General features: G+C 37.1%; 1 protein-coding gene across 1 annotated transcript; it reads left to right on the top strand.

Annotated features, from left to right (window-relative positions):
- Positions 1 to 86: 86 nt before the first annotated feature.
- Positions 87 to 17,882, top strand: LOC133518082 (carbohydrate sulfotransferase 11). The gene is made up of 4 exons (XM_061851657.1): positions 87 to 655; positions 1,167 to 1,424; positions 10,622 to 10,826; positions 17,198 to 17,882. The coding sequence occupies exons 1-4, from the start codon at positions 395 to 397 to the stop codon at positions 17,425 to 17,427; spliced, it is 954 nt and encodes a 317-aa protein (XP_061707641.1). The 5' UTR covers positions 87 to 394; the 3' UTR covers positions 17,428 to 17,882.
- The last annotated feature ends 1,633 nt before the right edge of the window (positions 17,883 to 19,515 follow it).

Here is a 19,515-nt window from a genome sequence, read left to right as displayed (position 1 = left end):
GCCAGAGTGTTCGAAGTTTGAACCTTCCTTCTATCTCTGTTAGATAAGGCTTACTACTAATCTACTTTCCTGCTCTGTGAAGCCGGTTGTTTCCTCCCACCTCACAGCGCACCGCGGCACGCTTCTTCATTCAGTAGAACTGTCAAAGTTGCATGTTGTGGATGTGTATAGTCCGTCCGAATAACATTAAACTTTTCGTAAAAATAAACTAAAATGAAACTTCTGAACCAAGCTGGTTTTATAACAAAAACACTGTCTGACTATTCGTCGCAAACCTAAAACTAGTGCCATTCTATCGGTTTCTATCACTAGAGTGCGTGCCCCACATTTTAAAACGACGAAAGTTGTTACTTAGAAAGAAAAGTGTGATGTTCATTTTAATTTGTTGTGAAAAATGCGTGTCGTGATTAGTTTGTTGTTAATAAACTTTTTCTTGTGTGTGTGCGGGGATGATAATGAGATTTCAAATGAGATAGAAACGAAAAATCATTCGTTAGAGTTGACCCAGTCCTTGAACTTAGCAAGACAGGAGTTAATACAAGATACATGTTCGCGTTTCCCTCCACGATGGAGCCTAGATGACTTGCCACCGAGCCGTTTGGAACACATTTTAGTCGACGAACATCGAAAACTTCTCTATTGCTACGTCCCAAAGGTGAGTTCAAGGCAAACTAGTCTAGTATTTACTTATTTTGATTCAACTTAAAAGTTCTTGGATAGATGTCCGTTGCCCTTGGGGACATTTCCATGGAATCTACCTATTTTAGTCATAAATATATGACTCATAACATAACATAAGCTGCTATATTATAAGAGTTATGTGCTTGAACAGTATTCTTATCTATTTCTCAATAGTAAATAAAAATATTTCAGTTATCATCTTCAACCGTACATTATATAGCTTGACCTTTCAACCAATTTATAAACAAAAATACTGAAAAACATATTCCGGACTTGGCATTCAAACTCTGTGTATAAGATGTTAAGGTAAAAAATTTAAAAACCTTTAAATCAGCCAGGTCTAATAATTAAATTTAAAATGAGAAAAGCGTGAAAGTGTAAAAAAACTTTTTAGTATTCACTTACTGAAGGCTAAGCAGGGCTAAGTTTTCACACATTCTGCCATAGGTAAATGAAAAAAAACTTACAAAACTTTTCTTTTAAAGGTAGCCTGTACAAATTGGAAGAGAGTACTCATGATACTGGCCGGCAAATGGAACAATACGAATGTCCTGTCTATACCGGGCAGCCTAGCCCACTCTCCGGGCATGTTCAGAAACCTCAGCTCCGTGTCAAAACAGGACAGAGATTACATGCTAGAGAGTTATCACAAGATGATTATAGTCCGGAATCCCTTTGAGAGGTTGCTGTCGGCTTATAGGAATAAGTTGGAAGGAGATACGCCTAGTGCTAAGTATTTTCAGGTTTGTTGTATTTTCTTAACTAAAAATCTTTTTCAGGGACCATCATTTTATATCCGCAACGCAAGCTTCGTCAGGTAAACACAAACGCATGCGGCGGCCGAACCGCAATAAGCGGTTAAATTAAGTCAATAGAAAATGCTTCATAACCTTTTAAAAACCCTATCAAAACCCTAACCCCATAATATTTGGTTTTTTAGGCTTCACCCAGTTGAAACGCTTACCCTGTAAACAAGTTAAGTCGAACAAACCCCAACCCAAATAAATGGTTAATAATTTTCGAACGGCTTAAGCCCCAAAAGCGCTTAAGGTAAAGAAGGGGTTTCTGGCCCCTGAATGGCGGACTTAACTAAGGTATTTTCTACCAGTCAGTTGTAGAGTGGTCATGAGCTTATAATATGAAGACACAAGTCGAGACTACTATGATAATTATACTAGTTTTGGTTTGTTTATTTTATTTCCTAACTTCAGCTATGCATTTATGTTCATGGAATTAAATGCCAAAAGTTAAATCCACGGGTAAAGGTTTGGGTAAAGGTACCTTATGGCGGTCGGTGCTTAACGACGCTTCAATACCAATGCGGTGCTACGCGACATAAGCGCTAACCGCCATAAGATACCTTAATCCGTGGAACGTCACACTCACAAATACAGCTTTAGTTTGTCATTGATTGTTTTTATAGATTTGATAAACTTACTGCTTTAACACAAGTCTACTTTCATACCCAGTTTTTCCAGTAGTATGTTTCTTGCAATATAAACTTAATGTTCATTGTAATAAAGAAGGTAGAGAATCCTATACACATCACATTCAAAATAAGTTAGAGACATTGTACTTCTGAAGTTTAAGAGCTGTAATTTTTAATGTTGCTAAGAAGAAGTTTTTCAAAAGTTTCAAGAGTTTAAGTCCAGAACTTTCTAAGTCAAAAATGCTAAAAAAAAATTTAAAATTGCATTATTTGAAAGTTATTAATGTTTTAAAGTTATTTAAACAGCTACTAACTTGTATGATGGCACTTCATTTAAATTGATAAGCGCCTATTGTCTCCAAATGAGGCCTGGCCGTCTGTAACGATGATTGATAACCATTTGTTGTCCAAACACGAATGATTCTGATGGGTACCTATAATTAGTTTGACTTTATTATTGAAACTACTGGAGATAAAGGGGCCCACTGATTAACAGTCCGCCGGACGGTATCGGTCTGTCAGTTGTTCGGAGCTGTCAACTGTTTTGTTCTAACTGACAGACCGATACCGTCCGATGGACTGTTAATCAGTGGGCCCCTTAACAATGTTGGTACGTTTCAAAAATTGGCGTTTAAGAATTATTATTTTCGTCAGTTTTCGATAAAGTTTGGTGGATAAAGTTTCCTTTTCTGTAATAAGCGCAATTTTACCGTATGTCCTAAATCTTCCTCTTAATTACGGAAAGCATGATATTTTCGAAACTCAACGAAAATTCTTGTGGAAGCAATTTGTGATTTTCGTATTTATCCCGCCCGAATGCCGAAACCACAGCTAAACACTATCCAAATCGAACAAAAAAATCGATGACAACCGATTTCCGGTCAAACAAGTTTGTCAGTGGTTTTCTATGGGACGATACCACTACATAAAAAAAATGCCGTTTTTAGATATCCATACCTAAAAAGTAAAACGGGACCCTATTACTAAGACTCCGCTGTCCGTCCGTCTGTCTGTCTGTCCGTCATGAACCGTGATAGTTGGACAGTTAAAATTTTCACAGATGATGTATTTCTGTTGCCGCTATAACAACAAATACTAAAAAGTACGGAACCCTCGGTGGGCAAGTCCGACTCGCACTTTGCCTGTTTTATTCTACTGACGGAAATGGCTTGACAAACTATAAATAGATATCTTTGGCACTTTTAATGTTCGCGGAATATACACTCGGGAGCAAAAAAATCGACTCAAGTCACATTTTTTAGTTTTTTTCAATTTTTCTGAAAACGTTGAATATTTCAGTGAAAATGAAATTGCAGTATTATTGTTTATTAATTAAGCTATCAAAAACATTAACAACTGTTGAAATCGGTTTGGTAAATTTCAGGTTATTGTTATTTTTGTAGAAAACAACATTTTACCTGCTTTGATTATGCACGAGTTGCGCACCTTTGAGGGCCATAAAAACCGGTGTATCCGGTTATTTCTTATCAGTCTCTTATCAGAAGTTGACCTGTGCACATCTCCCGCAATCATTCCCTGGAATTACCTGCAAGAAAATGGACACGACAGAAACTGAAGCCGGCCAAGTTATCGTCTTGCTCAATCAAGGCCTTACGCAGCGTGCAGTTGCTGAACAGCTGAATTTAAGTCAGTCTGCAGTTTCCAGAGTCAACCAAAAATTCATTCGGACTGGAAACCTTGCTCGCAAACCTGGATCTGGCCGTCCCAGGTGCACATCGAGGAGAGAGGACCACTTCATCGTTACGGCCAGTCTTCGTGATCGACAGCGTACCGGCGTTGACATCCAGCAGCAGCTGATGCAGATCCGAGAGCAACCAGTCAGCAAGTGGACAGTTCGTCGAAGACTTAAGGAAGCCAACCTTACCCCAAAAAGGCCTGCCACAGGGCCCAAACTGACAGGGAGGCACCGGGACGCTCGTATGGATTTCGTAACCACTTACGAAAATTGGACGTACGAACAATGGAGCCGCGTACTCTTCAGCAATGAGTGCAGGGTGTGTCTCCATGGCAGTGACAGAAGAAGACGGGTGTACCGAAGACCTGGAGAACGATTTGCGCAGTGCTGCATCTCCGAGACGGTCGCCTACGGAGGGGGATCTGTCATGATGTGGGCGGGGATATCCAAGGAGGGGAGGACCGAGCTGGTTTTCATTCCTGGTGGGGGCCGCGGACGTGGTTTGAACGCAGATCGTTACATCACAGATATCCTGCAAGATCATGTCGTCCCCTATGCAGGATTTTATGAGGAGGGGTTCCATCTCATGCAAGATAACGCCCCTTGTCATACCGCAAGAGTCACGCGGGCATACCTTGCTGAGGTTGGCATCCCCACCCTTGCATGGCCACCTCTGAGTCCGAACTTGAACCCCATCGAGCACTTGTGGGATTATTTAAAAAGGAAGGTTCGAGCCCGGGATCCCGCTCCTGAGACGATTTTGGCCCTGAAAGAGGCTTTGGTCGAGGAATGGGGAGCTTGTCCGCAGGATACCATCAGGAAGCTGATAAGATCCATGAAGAACCGGATTGCATCAAGGAGGCCCAAGGCGGAAATACAAAATATTAAACAGGAAAAATTGAATGGTTTTCTCTCTACGAAATTGCTTTCATTCCCATTTTCAGGACGTTAATTGAACGTGATTTTACCCATATTTTACCCCATTTTGCTAAAATCGCTCAGATTTCAGTATCTGAAATAATACTTCAGGAATTTTGTGTTTTTTAAAAAGGTAAATATAGCAGCTTTTTAATGGTTCTATTACTTTAAGAATACGCGAATTAGTTTCGGAGATATTTCGTTTTTAAATCCAACACAGATTTGAGTCGATTTTTTTGCTCCTAAGTGTACATGGGGTCAAATCGAAAGATCCCTTACGGTTCTGTATCATTGGCCTTTGTTTGATCCTTAATGAGCACGATACTCGTATTGACCGTATTGTATTGTCGTCTAGTATCCACAACAACACACTTTTTTTTAGCTTTCGGGGGCTAGGTTGACGGCTCCTCTACACGATGGCCCTGCGTAGGCCAGTCCAAGGCAAGGCAAGGCAAGGGGGGGTGCATTTATGCATTAGAGGGAGTAAGTGATATTGCATTCCACTGCATATATAGCGGCGTCCCTTAGACTGGCCTACGCTGGGCCATTGTGTAGAGGAGCCCTGAGATGCGTAAAATTGCCCTATAATATTTATTTATAACTTATTCTGTGCTATTTGTATAAATTATAAAAGCAGGCAGCTACTACACCAGAATGACCTGTTTGTAGATCCTGTCATTCACGACGACGCGTGCTTTAACTCGTATTGTAAGTGCCTACTGTTAAGGGTTAGATTTGACAAATCTGTGCGTCATCGTGGATGCCACGAACTATATTACCTAACTATAGATGTATAGGTAAGTAAGGAAATCTTAGATAACGAGCAACATGTAGATATAGCAATCTTCACACTTTTATGATCACAAATGCGTAGCTTATTAAAACTTTCACTGGCTATCTACCTCTATGTAAAATTATTAAAATTAAAATGCATTCTAAACCTAGTTAGAGGCCGTCGCATAGTAACGATGTTTGTCGGCATCGAATCAAAATGAAACAATGGGACTACCGCGAACCACGTTCTACGTGTTGCGTCTCTGTCGCACTTGTAAATTCGTACGTTGATTTCATATATTCTTAGAATCGACTTTAAAGGCCCTTTCATTTAATACCACGCACGATAGGTTTCTGAACTTTTTTCCCATACAAAAAAATGACGTCAGAACTCCTCCATTTTTTTTGGTTCTACGGGTCAAATTGATTCAAATATGATTTTCATGCTTTTAACACAATTTGCAGCGTTTTTTAGTGTACCGCTAACACTAATAAAGATGCAGCGGTGATGGCCCAGATCAGATGCCATCATCATTTTTTATAAAGATTTATAAAATGGAATATTATTTATTATCAGGCAACTAAGATCCATAAATACATATCTAATAAATTAACATAGGTACATACAATAATAAAAATCTTAACAGCTAAATATAATTGCGGCGACAGTTTTCCGTTGCGTGTACCTAAATACTATAGTCGACGCAATGAATAAACGCTTATATATAAGAATCTAAGGCTTCATTTAAACTACAGGTCTTAGCTTCAATTAAAATATAAGCCAAGTTTCTTGCCGGTCCCATATTGTGATACCCTCCTACAATTTAGGAGGGATTTAAATCTCCTAGGGTCAGGAGTGTAGGGTTAGAGCCGGCGTACCTTTATTGGACGTTCATTAGCGCATTGTAATATGCCTACTTGGAAAATAAACTATCTTTATTATTATAGGGGTCAATTTATAACTGTCAATATCAAACCTTACATTAATTCGACTATATTTAAACAGTCTCGGCAACATTGCAAAAACTTTTCGTTTGTCACAAAGTTTGTTTGCATCTCCTGCCCCGAAACCCTTTGAACACGAAGACTTATTTTAGAATCTTCAATTTGCTGAAATTGCTTAGAACCACCCACTCACCCAAACGAACTAGGTGCTCTTGCATTTGCGTAAATAATCTGTACGTATTTCATCGCACTATTTAGAAATAATGTAGGCCTCTACATTTTAGTTCAAGCTAACATTACATTATCCCACATTACCTATGGGCTTATGACCAGTAGTTACGTTATTGAAATATTTATGTTGCAAGGAAAATATCGTCCACACAGTTTCATTCTCAACCTTATTGCAAGCATATAAGGTTCACCAAAGGTCGGCTAAGGGCGTTGCTGTTAGTGCCACGGTTATGCAGTGCAAGTAAATTAGTAGGTATAGCTGCGGGGCGGTAAAGCTGGTTGTGAGACACATTTCTTCATACAAAGCGACTAATTATTTCTATACTATTAAACCAGCAAATATTTGTAAATATATTGACAAGTGTTTTCGGTCTTGAAAACGATTTTATATTTCATGTTTCAATTGTTTTTAAGTTTCTGCAGAACTAGTTCTTAAGTAGAACTAAAAAGTAATATTTTATATATTTTTGGCACTCTTCTCTCTTCAGACGAGATAGGTGTACTCTGTACTGTACAGTATATAGGATAAGCCAAGTTGTTCAGAAATATCTAGACAAAGCCTTTATTACTAAGAAGTTAAAGTTCATGTTCAGATATTTTTGACCATCATGACCGCTCCGATACATCTGATGGCGACTGTACCTTACAACAGTTACAACGTTATGCTAACAATAAGTATTGGAATTATAGTTTAAATTGTGATATTAGTTTCATGACGTCTGGTACTAGTATTACTTACGTTGTTTACATTTCAAACGGAAATACGCCAGGTACGTTGTATTGACTATCCTCGTATCTTTTAGCGTTAGTGACGTAGTCTAGCTGCAGACAAAATTACTGTTTTTTCTTCAAATTATTGTTTAAACGCAAGACGTAAGCAATAGCTTCATTGAAATTATTTTGTACCTAATAACGCATTTTTCAACCGTTAGGAATTTTTGGAAATTTCATAGGATTTTTTGTGAGCAGGTCCAATAATTATATTATGTATGTATATATGTATGTCACTGTATTGCACTGTATTAACATAAAACAGACAAAACAAAACAAAAAAAATGTTATATATATTATAGGTTTCTTTGGCGATATAGTTTTTATTTTTTAATGAATGAACTATACGTTTATTCAGTTAATGCTATGCAAAGAAAGACTCACCAATTCTGCAGCTCACAGAGCGACTAAATTAATAATAACGGAATAAAAACTTACAATAATATGGTATGGACATCCACAAAACAATCTAATAGGGCTCACTGATTAACAGTCCGCCGGACGGTAGCGGTCTGTCAGTTAGAACAAAAAGTTGACAGATCCAAACACCTGACAAGCCGATACCGTCCGGGGGACTGTTAATCAGTGCCCCTTAAGGCCGCAGAACTCAGAGTGAAGTTAAGAAATGGTTATTACCTAGTCATGTCAAAAGTCAGGTTTTAGAGGTCATCGAACTATCAACAAGATGTGAGCCTGGTTCCAAATACATACTTACTTGATGCTTATATAGTTTTATCTGAGGCTTATGGCATACCTATTAAATGTATCATGGGTTTTTTCTGAGCGTGGTGAGAAAAGAAAAAAAAAACTTTGTTCATATATTGTTTTATTTCGTATATATTTATATTTGTCAATTAACATCCCTTAATAAGCAACAGGAAGTAGTTTCTTATAATTTAAATATGATGCATATTCTTTTCTACCTATAATATTTATAAAACCACTATAAGATTATCGGCTATATTATTCAAATATATAAAATACGTACATGTGTCAACGTCATTCTCCCAAAACAAACTATTTTAACATCTTAGAACACGAGTCGTCTCGAACCGAACTCGAAATTTAAAAATAAAACAAAATAAAAAAAACTTTATTGCCACACAACAAAATTTACAATTTCTGTGAAAATAGCTAAAAAATACTAAATAACTTGAACTAATTAACTTAAATTAACATAATAATTACAACTTAAATCTATAATGTGGCAAAGGGTGCCAGTCTCAGCATGTGCAGTGCCAGAGGGCTCTGCGCTGATTTTCAGACTGGTCCCGGGAGAGATTGGGGTCGGTCACTACTAGCATAATGTACCTTTCTTAGGTACAGCTCTATATTGACATCTTTGTGTATTTGTGTGTTCCTGTACTATGGTTTATTAATGTACGTGTATGAGTATGTGGGGCTGGTATGTAGAAATAGTGTAGGTAAGAATGTACTTTGTAATGTGTGTATTATGTTTTGTCTTTACATACAGATAAAAGAAAAAAAGAAGATTACATTCAATAAATATAAAAATAATAAAATGAAAATCATTTATCAAAACCAAAAAAATTATAAATAATAAATATATATATAAATATAATATTTGGAGCTACAACTTATTTTGTATATTTAATAGATGTGTACGGACTAAACGCTTATATTTTAAGAACGTTAAAGGTTCTCGCAAGGGGGGAGGTAGGTCATTCCAGACTTTACTAGCGGCAAATTTGAAACTCCCCCTGAAGGACGCAGTTTTATGCGGTGGGATTATCAGTTTCGTGCATTTTCTCAGCGTCCTTGAGCGCGTATCCTTTACCCATTTTATTTTATCAAACAGATAGCGGGGTTTTTCAAAATCTAACACCTTCCGAACAGCGCAAGCCAAATGCAGTCGTCTTCGATTTTCCATATTTAAAACTTATTTATTTATTTACTTTTACTCGTTTCCTTAGATTGATAATCTTTTAAATTATTTTACTTAGAATTGATAAACACAAGTTAGACAGGAAATGCGAATCGTAGCGGAACTGTGAAATGCGAACCCAGTTTGCAAATAGACCAGATTTATTCATTTGTGGTCCGCTTTTAATATCGTACGGTTTTTGAGAATCTTGAACTTTGTGCACAAACCCATAGAACAATAAATTTAGTAGATTAATAAAGTCCGGTTTTTGTAAAGGTCTGTAAGACTAATCAGATATCTCTACTAATATTACTAATGCGAAAGTCTGTCTGTCTGTATGCTTTTGATCACGCTGAGGTGAAATTTGCTATGGATATCGAGATAGTTTGAGGCCCGGGGAAGGATATAATATAAGGTAATAGCGTTGATCAATCATCATCATTCCGCGCTGACTAAATCGCGGGCAGAAGCTAGTCAGTTTATAACTAAGCATTGACAAAACCAAACACAGACATACAACTTGTGGCGGTGGGAGAGCAGCTGTCGGCGGCTGCTGACCGCCACACAACACATTTTTTTTTTTTTTATTTATTTATTTAGAAACCAAACAGTCGTATAAACATATCAACAATGCAATACAAACGATGTACCACAACAAAAGGAAAATACAACAAAAAGACCTGGAGGTTCATAAATTATAAATTATGTTAACTGAAATAAATATAGTTATATAGCTACTTAATGCAAATTTTTGAATCTGATAGAAAAAATAACTGATATCTGTACTTATATATTAAAATAACTTACTTTTAACTATATCTTTTAGACTAGCCAACGAATTTTGAAAACAATCTACTTCGAATAGATTTTGATTATAGTAACTAGGAACTCGTCTGAAAAAGGTATGCCTGGAATAGTTTTTGACGGAGAAACTAATATGAAACAGCGATCGAGGGCGTAAGGGGTGATGCGGACAACTGAAAGTGACTAATCTTAGTGGATTAGGACAATTAATAATATTTTTTAGAATTTTAAACAAAAACATAACGTCTAAGTATATCCTACGGTTAAAAAGAGAAGGTACACCAAAATGTTTCGCCGCCAACGTTGAATTTACAAAATAAGTACCTGTTCTATAACTTAAAGATTTTAAGAAAATGTTTTGAATTCTCTCCAAACGGTCAATATGGACTTATTTTATCATTGGATCCTAGCATATTCAGTGAACTTGATCATCTTTTACCTACATAATACATCCTGAGCAACATTTTCAACAATTTCTCTCTTCCAGGACCGCGTCGGCCGTCGCATCATCAGAACCTACCGCCAGAATCCAAGCAACGAGTCCTTAGAACTCGGGAATGACGTCACGTTTAAGGAGTTTGCTCTGTTCCTGACCAACCGGTCAGAGGAGCTCGCAGATGTAGTCAACAATGAGCACTGGCAACCCATTACAAGCCTGTGCCATCCGTGTCTCATCAAATATACTTTAGTTGGTGAGTTCTTATAACATTTACATGTAAGCGTAATGGTAAAGTTAGCTTAGCCGGTCAGAGAGCTGGCAGAGATGAACGAGTTAATTAAAGCTCGGCTATGACATCACATTCAAGGAATGCGCTCTGTTCCTGACCAACCGGTCAGAGGAGCTCGCAGATGTAGTCAACAATGAGCACTGGCAACCCATTACAAGCCTGTGCCATCCGTGTCTCATCAAATATACTTTAGTTGGTGAGTTCTTATAACATTTACATATAAGCGTAATGGTAAAGTTAGCTTAGCCGGTCAGAGAGCTGGCAGAGATGAACGAGTTAATTAAAGCTCGGCTATGACATCACATTCAAGGAATGCGCTCTGTTCCTGACCAACCGGTCAGAGGAGCTCGCAGATGTAGTCAACAATGAGCACTGGCAACCCATTACAAGCCTGTGCCATTCGGTTGTCATCAAATATATTTTAGTTGGTGAGTTCTTATAAAATTTCCATGTAAGCATTGTAAGCGTAGCGGTAAAGCCAGCTTAGCCGGTCAGAGAGCTGGCAGGGGTTTATATTGGCTCCCATAAAATACAAGTGCAGATTGTGTTGACCCGTAACGTTTTCGTACCATAAATATAATCATAAATATAAAGAAACATAATTTAAGAGTCTTTATATCAGCGAAGTAGGAAAACGTAAATTGTAAACATAAATAAAATATCATTTTCATTATACACGGCGCTGAGTGTCCTCTTAAGGTTTATTGCCTCTTATCATCAAATGATACTTTTGACCGTCATGTATAAATAAATAATAAATAAATATTAACAGACAATCTTACACTCTGGGTCCTGGCGATATATATGTATAATAGATAGATGTAGATAAATACTTAAATACATAGAAAACATCCATAACTCAAGGAACAAATGTCTGTGATGAACACAGGAATAAATGCCCTTACCAGGATTTGAACCCGGGACCCCCTGCTTCGTAGGCAGGCGCAGGGTAATCAATGTAATCATGTCTCTTCTCACTAGTTAAACTTTCCGAGGCGCTTGCGTTAAACATGTAAATGAGACTTTAAACTTGCGAAGTAAATGTTTGTAATTTGACACTTGGGGTCCCGTTGCCGAGACTATCATAACATTCATACTTGACACTTGTGAAAGTACAAAATGTGCATTGTCCACTGAACTCGCAAGTCGCAATGACGTCATACGTTTTATGCTAAGTCGGATCCAGACGTTACTAAGCGAAAAATATATATTTGCAACTGGAAAAATAATGGCTTTTTGAGCTCGCAACGCCCGTGGTTCCGCCATCTAGGGAAAAAATACTGAATCTACACAAAATCATTTAATTAACAAACATGTTCAGACACGAAATTTCGCCAGAATCGTTTGGAAAATACCACCTGTAATGCCGGGGCCACACTAACGGAAAACGCCGTTGATTATCGCGATTTTGAACGTTTTTCATACGGCCACACTGGGATTATCGCAATAATCAATGGCGTTTTCCGTTAGTGTGGCCCAGGCATGAAGAAAAGACGCTTACCACAAGAATTTTCGTACAGTGACCCGCCTGTTGCTATCTCTATTGCTGAGGGCCTACCGCGAACCACGTTCGACGTGTTACTTCTCTGTCGCACTTGTAAATTTGTACGTAAGTGTGACAGGGAGGCAACACGTCGAACGTGGTTCGCGGTAGGCCCTCTGTCCCGCCCACGCCGGCTGTCAATATCACTGTGCCAACGTGCATGATAGCAATATACCTAATTTATGCGCGTGCATTGGATAGCAACAGGCGGGTCAATGTACGAAAATACTTGTGGTAAGAAAAGACTTTCTTTATAGGAGAACAGTCGGACAGACGTACGAAAGGTTTTGTGCCCTAGCTGAAGCAAGTGCATCGTACTCGACCGGTCAATTAAAAGATAGACAATATTTTAGCTAAAGTACCCCTTATTTTTTTTATGGTACGCACGAATCTGCAAAAACCTGTTATATTATTATGTTTGTTTTATAGCATTTTGTAATTAATAAAATTTATTATCCTTTATCTTTTTATAACTGACACCATTTTTTCACGCGTTTTTCGTAATCGCTCCTCTACTTGCGTCACACACGACGTATTACTTACCTGACCCTATATTCACATGTAAGCGTTCCACTCAACAAAACTAACGTATTGCGACCTGTGGTACGTAACAATTATTGTTATCCGGTGGTCACTTTTACAGTGGTTGCCTAGGGCAAACGCTAGCGGTCGGTCAGCGATTTGAATACAGTGACCTTTCGATGTAAATCTCCAAATAACTTGTTTATATTTTACGACCAATGTTTATTTTATAAATATATGTTTACACATTTGCACCTTATTCCATCGTAATAGGGCGAATAATGTGTACATAATTTTGAAGACTGTACAATGTAAACGTATGTAGGGTTAAATTTATTTTTATCCGATTTCTTTTACCGTATGTCACAATGATGCAAGTAGATGTGTGACCCAATATTCGGAGTCGCTTTGGTAATTAGTTTCAATTGAGACCAATAGAGACGTTTATTTGGTTTTTTGTGAGACAAACTAGTAGCTCTGTGAGCTGTAGACATCGCTGACCCCCAAGGCACCGGCATTTTGAAATTTGTTAAAAAACTGTCGTAAAAAAAACTATAATTATCGAACCTACTCACCAGGTTTCACGATTTTACACAAATCAAATTTAGTAAGCCCCACAGTAAACTTAATCCGCTAACTCAATAAGGCTGGAATTGTAAGTGCGTACTAGACTAATCGACAAATTAGAAATCTGATAACACTGATATCGTAGAATCCGTAGACATGGATGATAAGAAAAAGAATTTGCATGTATATCATTACAAGCAGACATAAAAGAGTCCATTGTATGTGTACCAATCTGAAATCCTCACATCTAATAAAACCAAGCTATCCATGTCGAACAGAACTTGATTTACTACTTACGGCGCGCGTCAACGGTACTGACGTAATATCGCCTGATGCCATTGCTTAAAAAATAACTAGATTTTACGACTTTACCATACGCTGTGACTGGTGTCTCAATTAACACGTTGTTCTCCATCAACGTATATTAATTAAATGTTTGGCGTCGGTAGAATTCTTTGGGCATCAATGTACATATACAATACGAGAGATCGTAGAATTGTTAACGCGTTTAAAAACAAGACCAAAGTTATCTCATAAGTGTTCCGTGGACAAAGTTATGTACCCACGGAACACTAATAATTTTTAAGAAAAAAAAACCGTCTTCAATGAGGGAGACCGATGAAAGCACGATTATTGTTGATTTTGGATTTCATACAATGAAATGTTGGAGTTATGGAGTAACAAACATTTAAAAAAAACGAAAAAAAAAATATACACCCGAATTGATAACCTCCTCCTTTTGAAATCTTGAAGTCAGTTAAAAATGTAAAACGTATATATAATTGTATGTAATGTAGTCGGATCATACTTGCTATAATTTATAAATATCTCTACTAATATTTTAAATGCGATTATAACTGCCTGTCTGTTACCTCTTCACCTGAAACTAAATCAGAAATGTGCCCGCGGCCGGCGGCCGGCTCGTCGTTTGCCATAAGGGCGTGATTTACGTGTATCTTTATACGAATAACCTCCTCCTTATGGAAAGCGACAAAGTGGGACGTTTTGCCGGCGGCGGTCACACATTTAGTATGTAGATGATTTGAGACCCGGGGAAGGACATAGGGTAGTCATCATCAATCATCATTATACACGTGGGCAGAAGCGAGAATAAAATAAACTACTTATTGAATGCGTTAAAATTCTTTGCGTTGTCTTGTTTCTGATCATTCTGTCACGCTTCTATCAAATAAATAAAAAAAGTTGAGTGCTATTACACAAAACTAAAAATCAAAACTATAAAATTTTGACCCTAATAATTACTTATTGAAATCTGCACCTCTAGTGTAAATTTATTTGATGGCGTAACGTGACGTACGCGTTTGCGTTAAGTCTCATTTTGTATGGGATTTTGAGAATCCAAAACGTTCCGCTTGGCGCGTTGTGTCTAAATCCCATGCTAAATGAGACTTAACGTTTCGAAATCGAATAAATTTACACTAGGGGTTGTGTATCATCAAATCTACGAGTATATTAGATACTCAATTTAGAGAAAATAGCGCTTTTAAAAAATAGAGAAAAATCCCTTTTACTTGTAGTATAATCCTCGCTTTTTAATGTATAGTAACAAGAATTATTTAAATTCTGCGAATGTATAAGTTGCATGAAAGAGCTCAGCTTTATGCAAATTGCAACTGGTGATCCTGACCCCGTGACTCCATTTTATAGCATAAAGACTTCTTAATCCTTGCGTCGAGACGTTTATTTATACTAATCAAGCCATTATTTATCATTACTTAGGTATTTTACTTTTTTTACTTACTTATGTGCTAAAAATGTTTATGATTGTTACAAGTAAGGGGTCATCTATTAATTACATCACACGTTTAGGGGGAGGGAGGGGGGAGTCACAAACTTTGTACCGTCACTTCATCAGTAACCGAAAATATATGTAATTTTTTTAATTCGCTGACTTTTTGGAAGGATAATCGTTATAAAATTACTAATATTTCTTGAACATTTTTTTTTTGTTGATATATTAATGATACATTCATACCTAATTCGAATTGCCGATTGCGTTAAAAAAAAACAAAAATGTGACTTCACAACAGGGGGGTAGGGGTTTTCCCATATGTGTATATGTGACTAAGTGTGACAAGGAGGGGGGAGGGGTAAAAAAAAAACCTAGAAATTCGTGTGATGTGATTAATGGACGACCTGTTATTTATTACTTATTATCGAATTATTTTTATTATTTCTGATAACTTATTATGGCAAATGCGTGAGTATTTCTAAATATTTGGAGATTTTTTAATATGTCTGAAGGTATATTTCAGTAGTTTGCAAGGTTATTTTGACCTAGTTGTGTAATATAAGACTATATAGGTACAATAAAGTATATGCAACGAATAATTATTATAATTATTTACATATGTAATGTAAACCAGGGATCGGAAACCGGTATTTTTTGTATGGGAACGAAAACGGTATTTTTTCGTTCTTTGTTAATTATTTCCTTTCTAATTGGGCAATCTAATAATACGAAGTCGTTATCTAAAAACACTACCGAGTCCTATATTTGGAGTATAAAATAAACCGAAATATATGTTTATTTCAAAGTTTTTCCAAAAAACCGGTTCCGATCCCTGATGTAGACAGCTACAGATTGACAGGTTATTTGCTGAACCAACATACGTAACATAACTTACTCACGAATTGTGTACAGAATGTAACACTTTAAACTCTCGTGTTTCGTACACATATTTAATGTCATTAACGGCTCTAAAGGGTCTAAACGTAAAATAATTAAACTTATCAGGCGTTATATTTACACGTATAAAATGTACTTCTATATAGCAACAAGGAGGCCAATTCAAACATACATTTTTATATCATAATGATGTTATTTGTTATTTAGGTACGACCGAATTACGAAAATTTAGGTAATAAATCCTTGCGTTTTCCTGTGATAGTATATATATGACGAGATTTTTACCAAGGTGCATAACAATGAGGAACTTTACCCGATATTTCGTATTCGAACCACGTCTCTTTCCGAAAAGTATTCAGACTGCGAAGTCCTGTTTTATCAGTGACATCACGATTCAAATCTCTCGGTTCATTCGTTAACGACCGATTCCAACGCTTTGGAGACATTTTTTTGTTGTTTTTTTTGGAGTTTATTTGTTCAGAACGCAAAAGAAGACTGTGCTAGGAATTTATTTTTTGTACGTCTGCCAAAAGCGAAGCTATGATCAAATGATTTATGTTTGTTTGTGTAGCCTTGTGTATGTGAAGCCTTACATTTACCTCACGTTTGCCTCGTGTTAGGGTAGTGTACCAAAATGCATATTGTCTTTGACAATCTGTGACGCTGTTGTTTTGACAATCTGTTGTCATCGTCTAGTAATAGCGTTTCATTTCAAACTCACTGTATATAGCTGTATGTAGTGTGTGTATGTAGCTATGCATTTTTTATCATTCCATCCACAATCCACATAAAAAAAGGATACGCTGATACCATACGTACTATTAACCCTTAGATGCATGAAGTACTGACAACCAAAATCACTTTAAATTAAGAATTCTTATCGTCATAACAAAGTCTTACTTTCAAGAGAACTTGTTTGGCCCTTGCCTTGTCTGGTATCAATATTGATGGATTTGGATGCTTGGGTTTTAACCTTTGAGTTCTAGTTAACGTGTGAACTCCGTGCCACATTTTTTTGTATTATTACTGCAATATTTTTTATATTATTTCCAGGTAAATACGAGACGTTGTTAGACGACTCGCTCCTCGCACTCCACACCATCAACGCAGCCAAAGTGGAGTTCCCTCGCCTCGCTCGCACCTCGGGCACGGCCGAAAAACTACGCAAGTACTTCTCACAGCTAGACTTGCCACTCATTAGGAAGCTGTACAAGTTGTACAAGTACGACTATAAAATATTCGACTATGATTTGGACAGTATAGTCGGGTTTGATTTAGGATAGCGATAATAAATTACTTTGTGTTTTATGGCTTAAGTGAAATTTGCAAAATATTTGTTTATGTACAGTCAGCGTCAAATACTTTGCAGCAGTCAAAGTGGCCAAATAGTTCGGTACACTATACTAAATATATGGTGTACCGAACTATTTGGCTACTTTGGTTGCTACAAAGTATTTGACGCTGACTGTACAGTAAGCGCCTCAACTTAAAGAGTGTTATGAACTCTCCGCCGAAAAGCGGCTCCCATACAATCGAAGTTATGTTCTTATTTAAAAACAAAGTGAAATAATGAGACTTTGTTAAACGACTCGCTCCTCGCCCTCCACACCATCAATGCAGCACACGTGGAGTTCCCTCGCCTCGCGCGCACCTCGGCCACGGCCGATAAACTACGCAAGTACTTCTCACAGCCAGACTTGCCACTCATTAGGAATAGGAAGTTGTACAAGTACGACTATAAAATATTTGATTGGGTAGATAGGGATAGTATAGTCGGGTTTGCTTTAAGATAGTGAATTAATTTGTGTTTAATGGCTTAAGTAAAATGTGTCAAGTCTTACGAAACATTTGCTTAGTAAGCAGAATCTGTACAGGTACGACTATAATATTATAATACATACCTACCTAGGGAAGGAAAGCAAGAAATGTCTCCGATTGAGCTTCGTTTAGGGCAGCGGGTCAAAAGTTGACGCTTTCCGGCCGGACGGCAGAAACATATTGTGTATGGCTTTGTTATATTAGTCAAGTTTGATTTAGGATAGCTCTTTTGTGTTTTTAGCATGGCTCTTAACTTATCCCAATTTAGGAAGGTGTAAAAACTTCAAAATTATGTCTGAAATTGGCTACTAATTATAATTATCACCACATAATGTATATTCATTACTTAGTGTTATTTAATATGTAAAGTCTTACAACCTTTCTCCCTTTATAGGTGATTGTACAAGTTCGACTATACAATTTTCAATAACTGCATCGTGCTCTTGCAGGGCTGCAAGTAGGACCTACTTGTTTCAAGACCTATCTATGATAAGTTGGATTTGTCTTGTTGATATGATATTGTATCTGAGCAACCTTATATGTTGAATAATTTAATACAATTATATAACTTACACAATCTATCTGGCTCAACTAATCTACCTCTTTTTTCTCTGTAGGCAACAAACATGACAAAGCAGGATAGTATTAATATGTGTCATATGTGTGACAGTTTAGTTTTATATAGGAACTTAACCTTTGCGTCGGCACGTCAATGAAGAAAGAAAGAAAGAAATATTTATTTGCTTAAACATGGTAATTGCATACAGATGTCAAAAGTAAATTAATTTAGTATCACGTGTAATAAAGTGTCATCAACGCCACGTCAAAAATTGCACCACCAAAACTACGAATGATATGAAGTCGTAGCGTGTGGGGAACGAAATGTACTGACTTTATATCAAGTTAATGGCGGCGAAAAGGTAGGATAAATTTGAGGAAGCAGATCTCACCTCTCTTACTGCATGGAGTTATCCTCTGGCCGCCCACGAATCAAAACATACCAAGACAAATGCAATTCTGATTGCTCAGAATTAAGATTCAAAATACAATGGAATGGAAGACTGTGAACCAGTGGCACTTGACTATAACCAGTTGGTTTTCCCATACTAGTACCTAGTAATTATATTAACGTAAAAAACGTATATTTGTATTCAAATCTTAAGACTTACCAGTTCATTATGTTCACTTTCTTTTCCTTGTCCATATACACTGAAACATATATCAGACACGCATGGATACAACTAAATGTAGTCATAAACATGTCATTAATTGACATTGTAATTTTTACACCGCATAATGTACGCGTCAGTTATTCAGCCTCCATTGCATTCAATCATGATTTTATTGAATCTGCAGCTGTAGGTCGCATTTTTATCACTTGTCACTATGCTTGTCACGTTCTAACACGTATGTAAGTGGGTAATTCCACGAGCTTGTAACGTCAGTTACCAATTCTTTCGTGTGTTCTTACATTAACTAAGCAAATTTAAGTATCCAGATATCTACCTGTAGTGCTACGCCAGACATACGGACACTTAAATTTGCTTAATTAA

Source organism: Cydia pomonella, chromosome 5, assembly GCF_033807575.1.
Source record: "Cydia pomonella isolate Wapato2018A chromosome 5, ilCydPomo1, whole genome shotgun sequence".
In the NCBI taxonomy this organism is placed as follows: Eukaryota; Metazoa; Arthropoda; class Insecta; order Lepidoptera; family Tortricidae; genus Cydia; species Cydia pomonella.
Note: the sequence above shows the minus strand (reverse complement) of the source record. Positions and strands in the feature narration are given on the sequence as shown.